Source organism: Octodon degus, unplaced genomic scaffold, assembly GCF_000260255.1.
Source record: "Octodon degus isolate 3935 unplaced genomic scaffold, OctDeg1.0 scaffold00123, whole genome shotgun sequence".
In the NCBI taxonomy this organism is placed as follows: domain Eukaryota; kingdom Metazoa; phylum Chordata; class Mammalia; order Rodentia; family Octodontidae; genus Octodon; species Octodon degus.
The window spans coordinates 6811121-6832239 of record NW_004524699.1 but is presented as its reverse complement, the minus strand read 5'-3'; the positions used below and the strand labels follow the sequence as shown (position 1 = coordinate 6832239).

The 21119-nt window shown below is 55.8% G+C and overlaps 2 protein-coding genes across 8 annotated transcripts in view; one reads left to right on the top strand and one right to left on the bottom strand.

The window, feature by feature from the left end:
- The window catches only part of Sptan1 (spectrin alpha, non-erythrocytic 1), a 63906-nt gene extending 48993 nt beyond the window's left edge, over window positions 1-14913 (top strand). For 4 of the 7 annotated variants that reach the window (XM_023700271.1, XM_023700269.1, XM_004640477.2 and 1 more), the window contains 18 exons: window positions 412-516; window positions 4603-4811; window positions 6009-6129; window positions 6261-6382; window positions 6658-6790; window positions 7662-7760; window positions 9217-9376; window positions 9662-9738; window positions 10333-10542; window positions 10787-11083; window positions 11199-11311; window positions 11682-11699; window positions 13250-13304; window positions 13555-13751; window positions 13834-13887; window positions 13972-14118; window positions 14198-14345; window positions 14518-14912. In XM_023700271.1, the coding sequence (XP_023556039.1) occupies window positions 412-516; window positions 4603-4811; window positions 6009-6129; window positions 6261-6382; window positions 6658-6790; window positions 7662-7760; window positions 9217-9376; window positions 9662-9738; window positions 10333-10542; window positions 10787-11083; window positions 11199-11311; window positions 11682-11699; window positions 13250-13304; window positions 13555-13751; window positions 13834-13887; window positions 13972-14118; window positions 14198-14345; window positions 14518-14643 (2391 nt within the window). In that variant the 3' untranslated portion in view covers window positions 14644-14912. Of the gene's footprint in view, window positions 1-411; window positions 517-4602; window positions 4812-6008; window positions 6130-6260; window positions 6383-6657; window positions 6791-7661; window positions 7761-9216; window positions 9377-9661; window positions 9739-10332; window positions 10543-10786; window positions 11084-11198; window positions 11312-11681; window positions 11700-12473; window positions 12537-13249; window positions 13305-13554; window positions 13752-13833; window positions 13888-13971; window positions 14119-14197; window positions 14346-14517 lie in introns of all 7 variants that reach the window. The other 3 variants (XM_023700267.1, XM_023700268.1, XM_023700266.1) reach the window with 1 other exon arrangement.
- Window positions 14914-14933: 20 nt separating this feature from the next.
- Window positions 14934-21119, bottom strand: part of Wdr34 (WD repeat domain 34) — an 8628-nt gene continuing 2442 nt past the window's right edge. The window contains exons 2-9 of the mRNA XM_004640578.2: window positions 18315-18560; window positions 17196-17305; window positions 16742-16899; window positions 16347-16456; window positions 15907-16074; window positions 15594-15826; window positions 15339-15496; window positions 14934-15246 (exon numbers count right to left, since the gene is read on the bottom strand). Coding sequence (XP_004640635.1) covers window positions 15008-15246; window positions 15339-15496; window positions 15594-15826; window positions 15907-16074; window positions 16347-16456; window positions 16742-16899; window positions 17196-17305; window positions 18315-18560 — 1422 coding nt within the window. The 3' untranslated portion in view covers window positions 14934-15007. The remainder of the gene's footprint in view (window positions 15247-15338; window positions 15497-15593; window positions 15827-15906; window positions 16075-16346; window positions 16457-16741; window positions 16900-17195; window positions 17306-18314; window positions 18561-21119) is intronic.

Genomic DNA, 21119 nt, shown 5'->3' with positions numbered 1-21119 from the left:
GTCACTAAGAATCCTTCCCATGCACCAGAGAGACTGGGTAGGTCCCCCCAGGCTCTGCTGGCACCAGCCTGGTCCACGTGTCCACTTCGGGGTATGAGCCCGACCACAGGGAACAGCGTGTAGCCTCTGCACACACTGCCGCTCCCCTCCCTGACAAGGCAGATGGCAGTGGGCAGTGGGTCACCATGCTCTAAGCCTTGCTGCACAGGGAAGGCGGGGCCTGCGCCATCAGCCAGCCATGTAGGTTAACGGGCTGGCACATGCCATAGCACAACCAGGCGGCCAGACCCAGCCGAGCAGCCTCAGCACCGACTATGACTGGGCAGGACCTGGAGCAGCTGCCAGGCAGCCCGTGGGCTCCAGAACGTAGATCACATCACACAGAGCCTTGCCTTTCTGCCTCCTTGCCAGGTGGAGGCCCTTCTGGCATCGGAAGACTACGGCAAGGATCTGGCCTCTGTGAACAACCTGCTGAAGAAGCACCAGCTGCTGGAGGCAGACATCTCGGCCCATGAGGTAGGCAGGTTGTGGGTGTGCACACACTTCCAGGACCTGGGTTTGGGGAGCTGGGTGTTAGGGATGTGTGATGTCATGTGGTGTTGGGCACTTTCTAACAGCCCATAAGAGAATTGGTTTATATAGGTTTTAGCTATTGGTTCTTGCCATCACTTAAACATCTTTTTAGGAGGGCTGGTGAGATAGCTCAGCAGACTAAAACTGCTTCTGCAGTTGTAGGGACTGTGGTTTGAACCTTGGCACCACATACCTTGCCAGCCCTGCCACCAGGGTGGGCAGAGCCAGCCGGAGTCCAGGCATGCTGGCTCACATCCATAATCCCAGTGCTGTGAGGGCTGAAAGCAGGAGGATCACCACAAGTCCAAGCTGCATAAGGAGACCCTGTAACAACCAAATACATTAAAAAAAAAAAAAAAAAATTGGGCTTGCAAGATAGCTCAGCAGTCTAAAGCACAGCTTAAGCAAACGCAGGGGACCGTAGTTTGATCCCTAGTACCACGTACCACGCCAGCCCTTCCCCTAGGTTGGGCTGAGCCAACCACAAAAAGTGTAAAAAAAGTAAGACAAGGTCTCAGAGTATTGTTCTGGCTGGCCTCAAACTTGGCAGTGATCTTTCTGCCTCAACCTCCTAAGCCCTGAAATTACAGACATAGGCCATCGTGCCCATCTTACAAATTTTAAAAGTTAAATTTTTTAAAAATTTTAATTATTTATTTGTGTGTGTGTGTGTGTGTGTGTGTGTGTGGCCAGCTCAGCCCACCAGGGGGCGGGGCTGGCTGGCATGTGGTGCTGGGGGATTGAACCGCGGTCCCTGTGCTTTGCTGAGCTTGTTCTAAGTAGGTGATTTAGAACACTGAGCCATCTCACCAGCCCCCCATTACAATTTATGATGTAATAGTTTTAGTGAAAAGCCACAATATTTTCCTGAAAAAGAAGACTGGCATGAGTTATATTTTTGCAAATCTTTTTAATGGCCAACTTAATAGAAGATATGGGCTGGGGAGATAGCTCAGTAGAATAAGTGCTTGCCTGGAAAGTGTAAGGGCCTGAGTTCAATCCATGGTTCCATTAAAAAAAAAAGTTTGGACACACAATAAATAAATGTAATAAATAAAAATAAATAAATATTTTAAAAAAATCACTTCAATAAAAAAAAAAAAAAAGTTTGGATTCTTTTTTTTTTGTTTTTTTTTTGCAGAACCGGGGATTGAACTCAGATCCTTGCGTTTGCTGGTCAAGCGCTTATCCTACTGAGCCATCTCCCCAGCCCCAAAAGTTTGGGTTCTTATAGTTGCTTCTAAACTCAATTTATTGTGGTATGTTGTACCTGATGAACATACAGCTTTACAGATAGGTGAGAAAGGAAGATATAGTTTAATTCACATTGTTATGAATACTCTTATTTGCTACTGTGTCAGAATCTACCAGTGCTAGTTTCTTAAAGGTGGGTTGCAAAGTGAGGTCACTTTTTTGTAACAAATTACATGGAATCCACCCATCCATCTTGGAAGTTGAGTGGCTCTCGCCCACCCTGATTTTCTCACACTGTACGTGGCTCACATAGTACGGATGTGCTGGTTTGCTAAGTTACACCCATTGCTTCTAAGGACCGACACGCTACCCTGTGTGAAACCAAAACGTTACATTTGCTAGTGCACCACCAGTCTCATCAGAGTATCATTACGTAAACACGAAAGATCAAAAAGAAATGTGCATTTTAGCCAGGTGTGATGTACATGTCTCTAATCATAGCTACGCAGGAACCTGCGACAGGAGTATCGTCAGATCCAGGCCAGCCTCAGCAATTTAGTGAGACTTTGTCTCAAAGAAGGGCTGTGAGCTGGGCATGGTGGCACACACCTACAATCACAGCACGCAGGAGGCTGAGGCAGGAGGATCATTGTGAATTTGAAACCAGTCTGGGCTACAAAGTGAGTTTGAGGCAGCCTGAACTGCCTAGCAGGACCTTGTCTCAAAAAGACAAAAGAAAGAGTTGGGCAGCTGGGATGTAGGTTGCTTACCCAGCAGGCGCAAGGCCCTAGGTTCAGCCTGCAGCGCTGCAAAAGAGAAAAAAGGAAAAAAAGAACTTTTACATTTTGGTAAGCCATCAGGCTCATAGTAGTGGATATAAATTTTCCAGAATTCTAATTCTCTATTGAAAGTTTTTTTGGGGGAGGGTGGTTCTTGCATTAGTGGATATCAGACCAGAGGGACACTCCCTGGTGTGGTTCATGCACACGTGTAGACCCAGCACTCGGAGGCTGAGGCAGGAGAAGTTTTCAGGTCAGTGAGGACTACATCAGAACACCTGTCCCCCAAAACAAGCATTAATGGGTACTTTCTGCACCAAAATGTTAGGTTTTTCAGCAGCAAAATAAGGAGATAAGAAAGATAAAAGAGGCCTTTATTGACTTTGCAGACATGGAGAGAATACAAGGGAGAATTCTCTGACTGAGGCAGTGGGAGGCTGAGACTTTACGGACTTTGGTCAGTGGTGGAGTTTGGGGGCAGGTTTAGTGACACCTGAGGAACTGATGGGGATCTTCCCTGTGGCACCAGGAAACTGAAGGGACATTGTATCCTGGACTGGGCTGGGTGAAAGGAGGAGCTGGTCTCTAGGAAGATAAGCTGCTGGTGGTGGTGCTGGTGCTGCTGCTGCTGCTGCTGGGGGTGGGGGTGGTGCTGGTGCTGCTGCTGGGGGTGGGGGTGGTGCTGGTGCTGCTGCTGCTGCTGGGGGTGGGGGTGGGGGTGGTGCTGCTGCTGGTGGGGGTGAGGGTGGTTTTTTGGTACCAGGGACTGAACTCACGACCGTGTACTTGCCAAGCAAGCACTTATCTACTGAGCTTTCTCCCCAGCCCAAGCTGTTGTTTTAAGGACTTTAGCCATGTTAGGTGACCAGTGTAATAATTCAACTCATACTAGGGCCAGAACCTGTCAAAGCCAAATCTCCAACCCTTTTTTAGGTGTGTGCAGGGTCCCACTACGTAGCTCAAACTCATAGTGATCCTTCTGTTTTCAGCCTCCCAGCACTGGGATTACAGGCGTATACCACCACGCCCCGACTCAGTTGCCGACTCAGCACACAAACCCTAGCCCCTGTGCTCACCTAAGCAGGTGCTTAGTCCACTGAGCTATCTCGCCAGCATGTATTTTTTTGTGACAATAACTTGCTAAGTTACCCAGGCTAGCCTGGCATCCTCCTGCCTCACCTTCCCAAGTATCTGGGCTATACTCAGCTCAAGGTGTGAATTCTGTCTTTGACATCAAATTGTCAAGTTTCTTTGATGTGATAAGCATATTTTCACTTTGGCTAAAGTGTCTATTGGATGCCCAAGGCTTATGTTAATCATTTTTCCAAGTTAAAAAAATTAAATTGGATATTCAAGAAAAATTAACTTGGTTTAGAAGTGCTGGGTGTTGAGCTCCTCAAGGCTTCATGCATGCTAGGCAAGTGCTCTACCGCTAAGCCATACCTTCAGCCCGTTACTTAGCTTTTGCTGCTTTATAAAGCATGGTGCAGTGGTTCAGAGTGGAGCTCAGTGGGAGAGCTTGTGCTTAGAAGGTATAAAGTTCTGTTTGAGCCCCAGCACTTACCAAAAGAAAAAAAAAACCTTAACTGCAACATCTTTTCTTCCACTGGTGGGTGCCAGTTAAGACTTGGCTCCTGCTGGGCATGGTGGCACACACCTGCAAGACACAGCTGGGGGCGGGGACTCGGGCTGGAGGAGTGCAAGCTCGAAGACAGCCCGAGCTACATAGCAAGACCTTGCCTCTAAACAGCAGTCACTGGAAAGAATCCCTGCCTGGCTGTGAGCAGGCACAGGCTTCGCACTTCTTTGCTTCGGCACCACTAGTGCAGGTGTCCACACGGACAAAAGGCATGTCACCGCACCACCTTCCCAGCCATGTGTTTTCGCTTGGTTTGGTTTGGGGTTTTGGTTTTTTGAGACAGGGTCAGGCTGGCCTCAGACTCATTAGTGATCCTCATGCCTCCTCCTCCCGAGTGCCAGGTTTACAGGTATGCGTCAGTCACCACAGCAATCAAGACCCAGCTATCTGACCTTTCCCTCCTGTCCCATCGCCCAGGATCGCTTAAAGGACCTGAACAGCCAGGCAGACAGCCTGATGACCAGCAGTGCCTTTGACACCTCCCAAGTGAAGGACAAGAGGGACACCATCAATGGGCGCTTCCAGAAGATTAAGAGCATGGCGGCGTCCCGGCGCGCCCGGCTGAGCGAGTCCCACCGCCTGCACCAGTTCTTCCGGGACATGGATGACGAGGAGTCGTGGATCAAGTGCGTGTCTCATGGCTAAGCGCCAGTCCTCCCAGGCCGCAGGGCCTTGAACAGCGGTTGCAGGAGGTGCAGCCCCAGGGACCCCGCTGGGCTCAGGCCACTGCATGCTTATTGCCACATCCCACGTACAGTGGTGACAAGCAGTGTCGCATGGGGCCCTGCCCTGGTCCCCAGTGTAGTGCCTCTCTGTCCAACCTGAGAGAGTAGCTCTTCAAGGAAGTGGAGCTGAATTTTTTTCTTCAGCCCTCTTCTGCCAGAATGGCAGTCTTTCTCAAAGGATGAAATGCACATGAAGACCACTGCATTATTTTAGGGCATTTCTCACTAGTTCAAGGCCCAGGCTGGTCTTGAACTTGTGATCCTCCTGCTCAGCCTCTCACGTGTTGGAATTAAGGCATGCGCCACCACACCAACTCCAGCAGACCACTTTTCAGGACAAACTCCTGTCCTAATTGTTTTCTTGCTTAAGACGTTAAATAAATGACATGAAATCACATACCTATACCTGTGCTGGGCATATAGCTCAGGGGCACAAACACCTGGTAAGTGCAAGGTCCTGAGTTCAATTCCCAGTACAAACAAAAAAACAACACAATAGTGCATACCTGAAATCCCAGCTACTCTGCCTGCTGAGTCAGGAGGATTGATTGACATGAGTTCAAGACCAGCCTGGACAGTGTTGTGAGACCCATGTTAGAAATCTAAGGGCCGGCCAAATAGTTCAACTGATTAAAGAGCCTGCAAGCAGGCATGGGGATTGGGGGTTTGATCCCTGGGCCTGCCATGCCGGCCCCGCCTCCAGAGCATGCTGAGATGGTAATTGAGACTGGACATGGTGGCGTGCCTGTAATCCCAGCTCTTAGGAGGCTGTAAACATGTGGATCACTACGAGTCCAATCTAGTAGTGAGACCCTGAAGACCCAGTAGACCCTTCCCTAAAATACAAAAAAAAAAAAAAAAATCTGAAACCTTTCTGTGTCCCTGTGCACATGACAGACATGATGAAATCAGACTCATGGCAACACCAATGGCACTCCCATCCCCAGGGTGGCACTAGTGCCCTGTAGAACCCAGACACACAGATGAGTCCGTCTGTTCATCCCGCGTGGACAGGATTTCCCAGCATAGGCTGGCTGGTGTGGGCCTCTCGGAAAGACGAGACGCGCGTACTGACCGGCCGTGCTGCCCTGGCCCCAGGGAGAAGAAGCTGCTGGTCAGCTCCGAGGACTACGGCCGTGACCTCACTGGTGTGCAGAACCTGAGAAAGAAGCACAAGCGGCTAGAGGCGGAGTTGGCTGCACATGAGCCAGCCATTCAGGTGAGTACGCCTGGGCAGACGGATGTGGTCGAGAGGCCTGGTCCATGCTGAGGCTCCTCCCTGGAATCCTCGGGACAGAGGCACAGGACATAGCTGCTTCACTGGCCGATATGCCTGCTGTCGCCCTCCAGGGCGTCCTGGACACTGGCAAGAAGCTGTCTGACGACAACACCATCGGGCAGGAGGAGATCCAGCAGCGCCTGGCCCAATTCGTAGAGCACTGGCAGGAGCTGAAGCAGTTGGCGGCCGCGCGGTGAGTGCTCTCCTGGTGTGGTGCCACACTCGGGCCTTTTCTAAGTGGCATGCGGTCAGCTTGCCCTGGGTTCCTGCAGGCCTGCATGGAGCCATCCTGTCCCACAATCTGATGGTGGCATGTGGTTCCTGAGCTTGCTGCCTGAAGGACCCCACCTACCTCATGTCCCAAACCCTTTACATCCTTCCGGTCTCACGAACGCCTTCTCAAAAGCATTTAAGTACAAAAATTTCTGCCCAAAGAGATTATGACTTCGTCCTGTTTCCTGTGATCAGGGGTCAGCGACTAGAGGAGTCCTTGGAGTATCAGCAGTTTGTAGCCAACGTGGAGGAGGAAGAAGCGTGGATCAATGAGAAGATGACACTGGTGGCCAGTGAGGATTATGGAGACACTCTTGCTGCCATCCAGGTCAGGGACAGCCACACACATGTGCTTCATGGGGTCCAGGCTGCTAATGTGAGGTGTCCCCAGCCTGAAGGCTGGAAGCCAGGGCCTTGCTCGCCGCCTCCTGCCTAAGTGTGTAGCAGCACCCCTGCAGTCTTTGTTCTTCTCTGGGTGCCTGTCTGTGTCCCATGTTGTCCCTCTTGCACGAGGATGCAGGTCCTGTGGGAGGTCCATTTGGGTCTGCCCAAATGAGCTCATTGTAACCCTACATGTCCCCTTTGCAGACTGCCACATTCCCACCCATGGCCCTGCTGTGACACACCCTCACACAGTAGCAACACTGTTGGACACTACTCCGGAAACCTTTGTCCTGACTGCAAATGTCAGTAACTGCGCAGCTGCTGCTCCGGCCTGTGCCACAGCTGGCAGCAGACCCACTGCCTGGGGGCAAAGCCCCAGGCAGTCCACATTCATGGGAGGAAGAATGACCCCCGTTGGCAGGAGCCTGCGGAAGTATCATGGCCGTGTGTCTGTAGCCGCCAGTAGCCCCTGCACTGTGGGGAGCAGCACTGGCCTTCAGGCTGAGCTGGGGGAGTTCTGATGACATATCTGGGGCTTCTGTGCATCACCGAGTTCAAGATGCAGTTGGTGGGGGGCAGACCCAACCGAGCCAGGGCTCGGAAGGCCCCTCAGGAGATGGGCTAAGCGAGAGGGGACAAGGGACCCTGCAGCTCAGTGAGCAAACGCTGGCACCTCGACAGCTGCTCCTGCTTCCTTCGCTGACCTCCAACCTGCCTCTGGCACTGTGGCCATTCACCTCACCTCCACTGGGGCCGCTCTGTCCTGGTCCCACCCTGCACAGAGCCCTCAGTAACTGGCCTTGCTCCTGCTCCAGGGCTTACTGAAAAAACACGAGGCTTTCGAGACAGACTTCACTGTGCACAAGGACCGCGTGAATGACGTCTGCACCAATGGGCAGGACCTCATTAAGAAGGTGAGTACCCAGCCCGGGGTCACCGAAGCACAACACAGCAGGGAAGGGTCACAGCGTGAGCAGCCAGTGAGGGAAACTGCTAAGGCTGAATATTCTCCCTTAATTAAACAAACGGGGGTTGGTTCTCCTGTGACATTTGCACTGCTAAAGTGCTGTTTTTAGATTTTTTTCTCAGTACTACCTCTTTGTAGAGCTGACAGAAATAAAAAATGACATGAAGAAATAGATACCATGAGGGGCTGGGGAAATGGCTCAGTAGAATAAGCGCTTCCCTGGCAAGCACAAGGGCCTGAGTTCAATCCCTGGTTCCTAAAAAAAAAAAAAGAAATAGATACCATGGCCAGACCTGTTGGCTCATGCCTATAATCCCAGCACTCAGGAGGCTGAGATAGGAAGATCACTGAGTTCAAGGCCAGCCTGGGCTACATAAGCAAGTTCAAGGCCAATCTGCACTATGTGGTGAGACCCTGTCTCCAAAAAAAACCCTTCGTAGCTGGATGCAGTGGCACACATGTGTAATCTAATCCTTCAGGAGACTGAGGTGGGGGGGTCACAAGTTTGAGGACATCTTGGGCTATGCACCCAAATCCTGTCTCAAAACAAGGGCCAGGAATACAGATGAGCGACAAGGTGCCTGCCTGGCAAGTGCTAGGTCCTGAATGTGATTCCACATACCAGAGAAACACACACAACACACACACACACAAACACACGCTTCTGTGCTGCCTCTGGGTTTTTGTTGTTCTGTTTCTTTTTTGTATGTTTTCAAATATACCTTTAATCAAAGTTTAATTGGAATATCTGGACTATTTAGGGCTTAACAGTTTTGATTGTGTGGTGTCAAAATTCTTTCCAACCATTGTTTTCATTGCATATGTTCAGAAGTCACTCTTTGGCAACGTGGTGTTTTATTGAAATGATGACTGAGGTGGTTCCAGTTGTTTCTTGTTTTGGCTGTCAGAAATACTAGTGCTGGAACTGGGCATGGTGGCACATGCCTGTAATCCCAGCAGTCAGGAGGTTGAGATAGGAGGATCACTAGAGTTCGAGACCAACCTGGGCTACACAGCTCAAGGCCAGCCTAAACTGCATAGTGACACCATGTCTCAAAAAATAAATAAATAAAAAACACTAGGCAAACCTATAAATCCAGCACTCTCGGAGACCTAAGGCAGGAGGACCCCAATTTTTAGTCCAAGCTGTTCAGCTTCATGACTTAGACCTTGTCTCACAATGTAAAGGGCTGGGATGTAGCTCTTTGCAAAGGCCCCGGTCACTAACTGTGCCTGTGTCACTGTGGCTAAAGTGCCAGCACCTTCCTCCCCCAGAGGCAGTCGCTACCTCAAGCCGCAGCACCACACCCCTTAGAGGGCTCACAGGGCTGCCATCGAGCGCCCGAGGCCTGGAGCAGAGTGGCCACAGTGGGAGCGAGGCTGATTTTTTTTGTTGGGCCTAGAACAATCACCACGAGGAGAACATCTCCTCGAAGATGAAGGCACTGAACGGGAAGGTGTCTGACCTGGAGAAGGCCGCAGCCCAAAGGAAGGCAAAGCTGGATGAGAACTCGGCCTTCCTTCAGTTCAACTGGAAGGCGGATGTAGTGGAGTCCTGGATCGGTGAGCAGCCGGCACGGCAGTTGGGGTTAGGAGGGCTGGTGCTGACAGACATGGGGGCGTGCCCAGAGGGCTGCCCTGTGCATGTGGAGGCCCATGTGGCTCGTGTCACACATGGGCTGGTCTGGAGTGCAGGGACTACCCAGCTGGTGTCAAGTCAGGAAGGGGTGTTGGCAACTCTGGACTTCCATATAAACAAAGCGGTGCGTTGCCTCTCAGCCACATCCTTCTGTAATGTGTCTCGCAGCACTGGGGAGGGGTGCCACAGTTTCCAACTTGCTTTTCTAGGTGAAAAGGAAAACAGCTTAAAGACAGATGACTATGGCCGAGACCTGTCCTCCGTCCAGACCCTCCTCACCAAGCAGGTCAGCGGCGCTAGCAGGGCACTTCCCACAGACAGTAGGCACTGGGCTTCCTTCCCTAAGGTCCTTGGCGATTTCCTGTGAGTCCCAGGATATAGCCTGGAGCTTCCAGAGTAACCAGAAACAAACTGTCCCCAGTCTCATGGGGATCTGTCTGACTCCCTGTAGGAAGGGCCTAAGTGGAAATAATCAGCCTTGAAAACCAGAGATCAAAACTGACAGCCAAAAAAAAAAACCTGACAGCCACAGTCAGCCTGTCCTTGCCTCACATGCCTTACAGAGAGCCACTGAGCAAGGGAGCACTGAGGTCTAAGCTTTGCGTGACACGGGCATATTTTCCCGGTTAGGTCTTATTTTCAAGGAAACGGGAGGTGTGGGGCACAGGTTAGCCACCAACATAGCCTTCCTGGACTGCCCAGAAGGGTAAACTGAGTGTGGGGGAGCAGGTCATGTGTGAGGAGCCTCTCAGGCATGCAGGAGGTGCGACTAGGGGCAGCAGAGGTGGGGAGATCCAGAGAAACCTGCTACAGCCCTCTGCGCTGAGGCATGCAGAAGGAAGCCAGGGTCCCTACAAGCTGGCTTGTCCCCCTCGCGCAGGAGACCTTCGATGCTGGCCTGCAGGCCTTCCAACAGGAGGGCATCGCCAACATCACTGCCCTCAAAGACCAGCTGCTAGCTGCTAAGCATGTCCAGTCAAAGGCCATCGAGGCCCGGCACGCCTCGCTTATGAAGCGGTGGAGCCAGCTTCTGGCCAACTCCGCCACCCGGAAAAAGAAGCTGCTGGAGGCCCAGAGCCATTTCCGTAAGGTGAGGGTGACCAGGACAGGCTCAGCTGGTCTGTAGAGGGCGGCAGACCTGACTTCCTGAAAGAAGCTGTGGCCTGAGCTAAGGAGCTGAGCAGGAGCCAGGGGCTTCTGCCCTGCTGCACTCAGGGCCCCAGTTGTGCCAAGGGCAGGAGAGCTGGGAGGGCTCGGGCTGCCCTGGCCAGGCCCTGGGAGCTGTCCTGCTCTGCAGTGACACGCCTCCCTTACTGAGTCCCCTCGGCTTCCAGGTGGAGGACCTCTTCCTGACCTTTGCCAAAAAGGCTTCAGCCTTCAACAGCTGGTTTGAGAATGCAGAAGAGGACCTGACAGACCCGGTGCGCTGCAATTCCCTGGAGGAGATCAAGGCCTTGCGCGAGGCCCACGACGCCTTCCGCTCCTCCCTCAGCTCCGCGCAGGCCGACTTCAACCAGCTGGCCGAGCTGGACCGCCAGATCAAGAGCTTCCGCGTGGCCTCCAACCCCTATACCTGGTTCACTATGGAGGCCCTGGAGGAGACCTGGAGGAACCTGCAGAAGATCATCAAGGTGTTGTGGGCCTCGAGTGCGCTCTGATCTGCCCCTGAGGACTGGGCCGGGGTGGAGCCGAGGCCTTGGGTCAGCTGGCCAGAAGCCAAAGGTGACCTTGGCCTCCCTCTGCCAGGAGCGTGAGCTGGAGCTGCAGAAGGAACAGCGGCGGCAGGAGGAGAACGACAAGTTGCGCCAGGAGTTCGCACAGCATGCGAACGCGTTCCACCAGTGGATCCAGGAGACCAGGTGCGCAGGCCCAGGTGACCCCATGCCCCCAGCCCAGGGAGCGGAGCAGATGCCACGTCAAGCGCACCAGGCCCCTCCTGGAGGAGAGGAGGTTGGCTCTGCCTGCTCAGGCCCTGGGGCCGCAAGCGTGGGTAGCTGGAGCAGGGCCTAGGAGGACATCCCTGGAAAGAGGCCAGATGTGCCAGGCTGAGGCCACCGTCGCAGCCCATGGTCAGCACCTAGCAGCAGTAGCTGGCACAGGTCAAATGTGACAAGTGCTCATGTTCTTCGTTTTGTTTCTCTTGTCTTTTCTGTCTCTGTTCCCGTCCCTATTCTGATTGCCGCCGCATCTGGATCCCACCTTGTCTCATGGCCGCCTGGATCTTCACAGAACCTACCTCCTCGACGGGTTAATATCGTCCTCTTGGTCTGGGGTTGTGGTGTCTCATGTGCTTGTCCCTCTGCCCCTTGTCCCTCTGTGGCCCAGCTTGCAGGGGTTCCCAGGATGGGCCCAATACCCACCTTGCCCAAGCACTAGGAAGGGGCCTGCCTTTCCCCAAAGCTCCCAGCCACAGTGGTGCCCTGATCTCGTCGCTGCCCCGCAGGCTGCTCCCTGGCAGGGGCATGGCCAAGCAGGGTGCCAGAGCCACAGCCCCTGGGGATGTGTAGGCTTCTTCGCATCCCCCGTGTCCAGAGCCACTGCCTAGCTCCCAAGTGGTCAGCAGGCGTGATGCTGGGTGGCAGTGTTGGGCCATAGGCACAGCCCCAGCTCGCCCCAAAGGCAGAAACGTGGTGGTAATGTTACATGGGGACAGACCAGGCCAGCCCTACCAAGACGGTGCCCCTGAGGTTCTAGGACAGGAAGATACGGCCTTTGGTGCTAGGAAGGCCCCACATTCCTGCAGAGCAGCAAGGGACAGGGACAGAATACACCCATTGCCCACCTGCCCTCACACTGCCTGCTGCCCAGCCTCTTGCCTCGCCTGCCATGCCCTCTGGACTGTGGCTCCTCCCAAGCCCTGGCTGGCCTTGCTGGTGCCACTGAGCTGCCCTAGGTGTCCACTCCTGGCACCCAGTTGTCCTGGCCCGCACGCTGCCAGCCGGGGCCTGGTGCGCATGTCTGTCTCGGGTGCTCCCGCTGCCACCCTCCTGTGTATTCATTCGGTTTCTTCTCTTTGACTAGCATAGCGTATCGTCGGGTCATTCGTGTCTATCAGTATGAAGTTGGGGATGACCTGTCTGGAAGGTTTTTCTCCTCTTATTCTCTTCTTCCCTCACCACGGTTTTCCAATGCACTGTGGCCTCCCCAGCAGCTCAGCTTTCTGACTAACTCTCACCCGGGCCGCTTGGAAGGAGGGGCTGTCCCGCTGCACCAGCCCCACCACCCTCTTCCCTGGCAGGACCCAGGGCCTTGCCTGCTAGAGCTCTCTGGACTTGGGGAGACTTGGGGCTCACTCTGGCTCGCTGGGCTTTGGGCACATGGGAACCGAGGAGCCTGGGCTGCACGTCGTGTGAACTCGTCCCTGCATGTGACCCCAGTTCGTGTGCTGTCTCTGTTCACTGGCAGCCTTCTGTGACCTCGCTGTGTGTGTGATCCTGGGGAGAAGCGGGCTCCCCCAAGCCCACTTGCTCCCCAGGGCCCAAGTCCAGGCTTCCGTGTCTTTCTTTGGGCAGGACAAGGGCTATCTCCCAAAACCACCGCTGTGCCCCACTTCACTGTTTCTCAGAGAGGCCACACTGCCCCTCCTGAAACATGGTTCCCCATGTAGGTACCTTCCAGCGGGGAAGGGCCTGCAATGTGGTTCCTGTCCTCCTGCCCCTGAGGCCTGTTGGGCAGCAGATAGGTTTTATTTCCTGAGAGGATGCATAGGCTGCCAGGCATTGTTCACCGAGTAAGCAGTTAGTCATGAGCTCTGCTGCCTGAGCTCAGGCCCCGCCTCACTGTGCGTCTGTGTTTAGGTCCTGCATGGTGGAAGAATCTGGAACCCTCGAGTCCCAGCTTGAAGCCACCAAAGTGAGTGTCCCAGGCTCCAGGCCCAGCTCTGCCCCTTTACCCTTGGCCTAGAGTAACTCAAGATCTGCGTCTCATGGTCCTTAGCAGCTGCCACTAGGGGCCCTGCTTTAAAAGGATGCAGCCCTTTGGCCCACAGTCCTGGCTGCTTCCCCTGGGTGGCCTGCTGTCCCCCTCTGCTCTTCCCTCTTGGGGGGGTCTCAGGCCAGCCCTGGCAGGGCCTCATCTCACACGTCCCCCCCCCCCCCCCCAGCGCAAGCACCAGGAGATCCGAGCCATGCGCAGCCAGCTGAAGAAGATCGAGGACTTGGGGGCTGCCATGGAGGAGGCCCTCATCCTGGACAACAAGTACACAGAGCACAGCACTGTGGGCCTGGCCCAGCAGTGGGACCAGCTCGACCAGCTGGGCATGCGCATGCAGCACAACCTGGAGCAGCAGATCCAGGCCAGGTACTGGGCGCGGGCAGGCAGAGCGCTCGGCCCCGGGATGTCCCCGTGTGGAGGCCGGCCGCCAATCCTGCTCTCCTTCCAGGAACACCACAGGTGTGACCGAGGAGGCCCTCAAGGAATTCAGCATGATGTTTAAGTGAGTGGGGTCCCTCCCTGGCTCCGGGCCGTGGTGGCTGTGCAGCCAGGTCACATACTGAGCAGTCCTGTGCCCTGTCCACAGACACTTTGACAAGGACAAGTCTGGCAGGCTGAACCACCAGGAGTTCAAGTCCTGTCTGCGCTCGCTGGGCTACGACCTCCCCATGGTGGAGGAAGGGGAGCCAGACCCCGAGTTTGAGGCAATCCTAGACACAGTAGATCCCAACAGGTAAGCTGTCGGGGACAGCAGCGGCCATGGCAGGCCTAGCCCGCCCTCCACTCACCATCACACCCCCATCCCACCCCAGGGATGGCCATGTCTCGCTGCAGGAATACATGGCTTTCATGATAAGCCGCGAGACAGAGAATGTCAAGTCCAGCGAGGAGATTGAGAGCGCCTTCCGGGCCCTCAGCTCCGAGGGGAAGCCCTACGTGACCAAGGAGGAGCTCTACCAGGTACGTGCAGGCGGCGGGGGCTTGGGGACACAGTAGGGCTCCTCTGGTTTGTGAGCAGTGCTGGCTCGCAGTTTTGTCCCATTCACAGCTCCAGGTGGGGGCCGTGGGGCCTTGTAAAGCCACCCAACGTGCAGCTTTGCTGACGGTCCCCACCCCCCACCCCCACCCCCAGAACCTGACCCGGGAACAGGCCGATTACTGCGTCTCCCACATGAAGCCCTACGTGGACAGCAAGGGCCGTGAGCTGCCTACGGCCTTCGACTACGTGGAGTTCACCCGCTCACTCTTCGTGAACTGACCCCCCACCCGCCTGCCCACCGCATGTCCACCCCGCAGACAGTGTCACTCTGTGTACCCGTGAGCCCGCTTTGCTTGGTTAAGACGTAGTAGCAACGGTGCTTCAACAGACCGCTTCTGATGCAGCCACAATCACCGCCTTGCCGTGGGGACCCAGACCCAACAGAGCCAGCTGCCCTCATTCCGACGTGGCAGAACCGAAGCAGCTGGCTTGTGCTCCTGTGTTCTCCCCCAACCCCAAACCTTGTTTTCGTGTAAATGACGTTAAATAAAGGACTGCCTCTCCCCCTAGAGGTTTCACCTCTTCATTCAGCTCACACCTGAACCAGAGAGTAGGGGCTGGGGGTCGGGAGTCCCTGTCATCCTCAGGTGGCCACCTCAGCTGCTAGCTGGTCCAGGTCCTCCGTCTCCCGGGGCCCTTGTTCAGTGAAGGCAGAGCTCAGCCGCCACACCTTGACTGTGCCCTTGGCGTCACCAGCAGCCAGGAGCTGAGGCTGCTGGATGTTAAACTCAAGACAGTAGACGGGGCTTCCATCCTGGGTCTGCACAACGCACACGGTGGGCTTCTGGGAGCTTCTCTGGAGGTCAAACAGCTGCACATCACCTGGGGGTGGGGGGCAAATTCCAGGCTGAACTCTGCCCGCCAGCACCCTGGGGCTGGAGGGGTCACTCCCTGGCCTGGTGGCCTCTTCCTACCTTCCCCAGAGGCAGCTGCAAAGACCAAGGGGCGCACAGGGGACCAGCGCACAGCAAACAGGTACCGGTGGGACAGGCGCAGCGAGGTCAGGGGCTGCGCCTGCAGCATGGAGTACAAGTGGACGTGGCCGTCGGTCCCTGCACTCAAGAAGAGGTTCCTGGACCAGAGCAGAGCACTCAGCCTGGGGCTCCTCCACGCGAGAGCCCATCCCCAGGACCGCCACCCACAGTAGGGCCACAGCAGACAACCCCCACCTGTGGAACGGGGAGCAGCTCACAGAATAGATGGGGCCGCCATGCGGTGAGAAGACAAAGCGAGCGGGGGCCCGAAGGCACACGGAACTGGGCGTCCGTGCCAGGGCTGGCTCTTCCGCTGCCAGGGAGCACTTGAGTGGGAAGCCACCCTCTGTACCCAGGATGAAGAGGTTGGGATCGAAGCTGGACAAGGCCACTGCTGTGGCACCCACCTCGGTCTCGCCCCGGGGAGGCTGTGGAGGGCAGCAGGGTTTGGTAAGGCCACTTTGGGCCTGGCCGCTGGCCTATGCCCCATGCCCCACGCCCCACATACCTTCTTCAGCCTGGCACTCCGAGGCAACTGCTGCAGGACCAGGGCGAAGCCCTCACGAAGCTGCAGGCCGCCCGGGCCACCCCCCTGCCAGAGCAGCACCTTGCCATCAGGGGCCACACTCAGCAACCGGAAACAGTGGCCACGCCCAGCCTCGGGCAGCCACACTACCTGTGACCACAGGGAAGGGCATGGAGAGTGGCTGGTTGTGTGCAGCCCACCCCTTTCCAAGAAACCAAGAAGTTCCCAAGGTCCTGCCCTCGCCCAGCACCAGGCCACAGGGAGGAGGCAGCTGGGAACACCACAGGGCCCCTACTGGGACAGACATGACTCGTGTCCAAAGGCCAGCTCCCTGATGACCTAGGTAGGGTGCCATCCCTCCAAGTTGTCATCCCTCAGAGGGAAACCATCTGCCCACCGGCCCTGTGGCCCCAAACCCTGACCTGGCACACTGGGTCCATGTGGCTGTCATCAGTCAGGCCTGTGCGCCACAGGAGCGGGTCCTCCAGCCGGCTCAGGTCCCACAGCAGCACCTCGCCACTGTACAGCCCTCCTGTGGGGACCCCGGGCCAGGCATGAGCCCACACGGCCCCCACAGAGCAGGGTCAGAGAGCCCCTTCACTGCAAAAGACCCGGGAAGAGTCCCCTTGGGAGTTCTGGCTCCTCAGGCCTCACCCACAGCTCTTCCTGCTGCCCCCAGGCTCCCTTCCTGCCAACTCCACACACCACATGCAGCCCCCAGGTCTTGTATGGGCTCCAGACTATGTACTTGCTAGAAGCCCTAGCCCACGGGCTTCCTCCCCTCACCCTTAATAGCACAGGCATCCCGGGCACTCACCTGCAACCTGAGAAGGCTGTGTGGGGTGGAAGGCCAGGCACATGGTGGCACTGGGCACTTCCACCACCACCCATGGCTGCTGGGGTTGCAGGCCGCGCCGGTCCAGGTTCCAGGCACACACGTAGGACCTGAGTGTACTCCAATCCCCGTCATCCAGCCTGCACGGGACGAGCCAGACCCAGCCAGATCACCTCTGTGTGTACCCCAGGGCTGCAGCCCAAGTGTGGGATGCTCCAGGAAAGGGCCCTGGTGCCAAGGGAGGCTCCGAGCAATGGGCCCGGCAGCAGAGGGAGCTGGCCAGGAAGGCTAGGCTGCCAGGCAGCAGGTGGGCAGTAAAGCATGGCCCCCAGCCCTCCCCCTGCTGTGCCCTGGCAGCATGAAGCAAGATGCCCAAGATGGCCAGGTTTGGGAACCAACCCTGGGGGACAGATCCCTGCTGCCCCCCACCACTCACCGGCCATAGGCACAAGCCAGCACGGAGCCGGTGGCATTCCAGGACACACTGGTCACATGCAGACCCTGCTCCTGGGCTGGTGGGTAGCCCAGCGTGTGCAGACAGGTCACCTGCAGAGACAGGCCGTCCCCATCCTGAGCCCCAAGCCACACTCAGGCCTGGACAGGGAAAGCCCTCAACACTGGCCGAGCAAACTGGCCGTCCCCGAGGGAACTGTAGCCCTACATTTGTCATTTCCAGAACCCAGCCATCAGGGCCTGACAGCCAAGCCAGCACTAGCTGCAGAGCAGGCCGAGGCCACACCCTCAGGGGCGCCACACGCAGAGCTGACAGTGGCAGGGCCTGGGCTGGAAGGGGCGGTGGCTGTGGCATGAACGAACTCAAGGACGCTCCCAGACAGCTGCAAAGCTATTCTAAGCTTTGCTTTTCTCTTTAATTTCTTTCCTTTCCTTTTCTTTTCTTTCTTCCTTTCTCCTTCTAAAAACCGAACCCTCGCAGTTGGGCCAATTTTAGTGTCACCTGTGTGGCCTAGGGCGGCGCTGCCCTGCCCACATCCTGAGGGTGAATGAGCCACAGAGAAAGCAGCCCACCCCAGCGGCTGGCCACCTGGAAGCACTCCCTCGGCTTCACCCTGGACAAGCAGGTTGTGCTCGGGCCCATCTCCCCAGCGGTGCCTTGGGAGCCCGACAGAGCCCAACCTACCCGCCTGGGTCGCAGGAGCCGCGGGACAAGCGCGGGCTGAGATCGCTACGGGCAGACACTACTACGGGACAGTAGGGGGCGCTCGAGGATTAATGCATGCAAAGACTAGGCTAGGCCAGGTGTTGGGTCACGGCTGTGCTCCCACAGTCTGGACGGCTGAGGCAGGAGGATCACAAATACAAGCCCAACCTGAGCAACTCAGTGACTTAGCGAGACTGACTAAAATAAAAAGGGCTGAAAAACTAAAAAAGGCTGTAGAGGTCCTTCAGTGGCATGGCCTGGGGTTCAACTCCAGTGCGGCCAAAAAGGAATGACTTAGTCCAGTACCTGGCAGAAAGTAAGTGCTCAATGACCGCTACCAGGGCAGGCACTACTGCGGGTAGAAGGGATGGCATTAACGGCCATCACCAGCCCTACCGTCTGCTGTGGCTCAGCCCAGGTCACCTCGAAGCCATCGAACGCATGGCTCTGCCAGTTCCGGTTCAGTTCGCGGGTGACTGCCGGCTCCACGCGGCGAAGGAAGGCGAGCAGCCCGGGAGCGTCGGGCCGGGGCGCGGGGGGCGCGGGGGGCGCGGGGGCCTCTGTCTGCACCTGGGCTTCCGCGCGCTGCCGGACCTGGATGCCCGCCTCAGCTGTGGCAATGCTGGCTGTCTGGCAACTCTTCTGGGAGGGAGATGCAAACCCGTGTTACACGGCTGTACGCCAGACACTTGACGAGTGGCTCCTGGCAGCGCTGCGGGGCGTTGGGTAGGCTACCTTGCTGGTAACGGGCCCTTTAAAGGGCCACTCAGGTCTAAACCAAAGCAACCAATCAGAGCACGGCACCTCCCACGACCACCACATTGATTGGCTCAGAGGTGGCCATGTGACCCAAACATACCAATAAGAACCTGCCCTAAGACTTTAGGTGAAAGTATCCGACGTGACGGAGCGCTCCTTGTAGACATGGGAGCAGGAGCACAGTAGACGACTCCTCCAATTCTAGATACTCTGGAGGCTGAGGCAGGCGGATCACTGTGAGTTTCAGGCCAGCTTGGGCTACACAGTAAGTTTAAAGCTAGCCTGGGCTACATACTGAGACCCTTTCTTGAAAAATAGAAGAAAGGGGCCGGGGAGATAGCTCAGTAGAAAAAGTGCTTCCCTGTAGAATAAGCGCTTCCCTGGCAAGCGCAAGGACCTGAGTTCAACCCCCGGTTCCGGGGGGAAAAGAAAGGAAGAAAAACAGGGAGCACCACTTGCCCAGTGTTCTGTGGGCACTTGGCGTACTCCAGGCAACAAAAGTATAACATTCCTGTGTCCCCAGCACATCCTGGGCGGGGGCGCAGATGGCCACCAAATGCCAACTGCACTGTGGAGGGCAGGGGTGGGGGTGGGGTGGACCGTGCCCAGATCCGAGGGCCAGCAGGACCCGCCAAGTAGGGAGACCAGGGCCGGTGGGGCGGGCCAGCGCAGTGCTGGAGAAGCGGCTGCTGGCCACCCCTGCTCCAGGGGGACAACGGAGGGCTGCAGGTGGCAAACCAGCCTGGGCCTTTTTTTTTTTTTTTTTTTTTTTTTTATGCTTTAGTTGGTCTCACTATGCAGCTCGGACTCGTAGAGATCCGCCTGTTTCCTGCCTCCTCAGCGCTGGCATTACAGGCCTGCGCCACCACACCCGGTCTCGGTGGCCAGTTCAGCATGTGACACTGGGGATCAGATACTTGCCTAAACAGGCGCTCAGTCCATTGAGCCATCTCCCCGGCCCCTCCAGATGGTATTTTTAAGCAGCCTGTAACTTCAGAATGCAAAGTCCTGCCAGGTTCTTACCCGCCCCTGTCCTCCACACCTGACTCCCTTGTTTTTAGTTTCAGGCCCAATTCACCCCAAATCCCTTGAAGATATTATACATCCAAAATTAACCTACTTGTAATGCAAAAGGGAGCAATCTAGCCTTAAAACAGATTCAGGGCATGGTGTTGCACGCCTATAATCCCAGCACTTGGGAGGCTGAGCAGGAGTATCAGTGAGAATTCTCAGCCAGCCTGGGCCACATAGTGAGTTCAAGGCCAGCCTGGTCCACACAGCAAGGCCTTGTCTCAACAAACAAAATAAACAAAAATAAAAACGAACTCTTGCAGGGCATGGTGGCACATGCCTGCAATCCCAGAACACTGGGAGTCTGAGGATGGAGGATCCCAACTTCTAGCCTAGTCCCAGTAATTTAGCAACTTTGAGCAAACACCCGGAGTTCCAATACCCAGTACCAAAAATAAAACTGTCCAGCAGGGGACGCCAATCGCGGCGGACAACGCAGAGGAAAGATACAGGGATCTGAAGAGACTGGGCTCCTACTAGGGCCCGAGGTGGGCAGCAAGGCTATCTGGAGGCAGAGAAAAAATACACAAGATCCACCCCAGCCCTGGGGGCAGGGGGTATGTAAACTATGCACCCCGCAGAGGTGGGGAAATGCTAGTTATGCAGGGTGCCAAGGGCCGCACCCACTGTAAAAGCACAGGACCCCACTGAATCACACACTTCTAAATGAGTAAAACTGCACTGAGCGTGTAGCTCCAGGGCTGAGCACTTGCCTAGCATGCATGAGGCCCTGGGTTCCACTTCCAACAAAGAAAAAGAAAAAAAAGGGCTAAAACCCCCAGGCTCAGTGGCACAAGGCCTGGGTGCCAGCACTCACAGGGCTAAGGCAGGAGGATTGCTTGAGCCCACAAGTTTGGTGCCAGCTGCACTACATGGCAAGACCTCATCTCAAAAAATAAGAAATTCTTAAATATGGTAAGTGTCAGACTAGGTCGTGGCTCAGCGGTAGTGGGCCTCCGGATTCAGCCTCAGCACTGAGAAAACACTACGCAACACTTGGGCGCTCAGGTCACAGGCCAAGGACGCCAGACTCTGCAGATGTGGGGACTCAGGCGTGCTTAGAGAATCTCCCGCCTCAGCCCTCGGACGCAGCTCCACCAGAACAGTGCTGCCACCTGCTCCCACCACGGGGACCTCACACCCCACCTCACACTAGGACCCTGTCCCTCTGTGAACAGATGGGTGTATGGCCAGAAAAACTGCACCAAAGCCTGGCACAGTCATGCCTGTAATCCCAGCACTCTGGGAGGCTGAGGCAGGAGGATCACAAATTCAAACCCAGCCTGGACAATTCTGCAACTCTGTGAGACCATCTGGAAAAAAGAGAGGGAAAAAAAACCTTAGAAGACATGCTTTTTTTTTTTTTTTTTT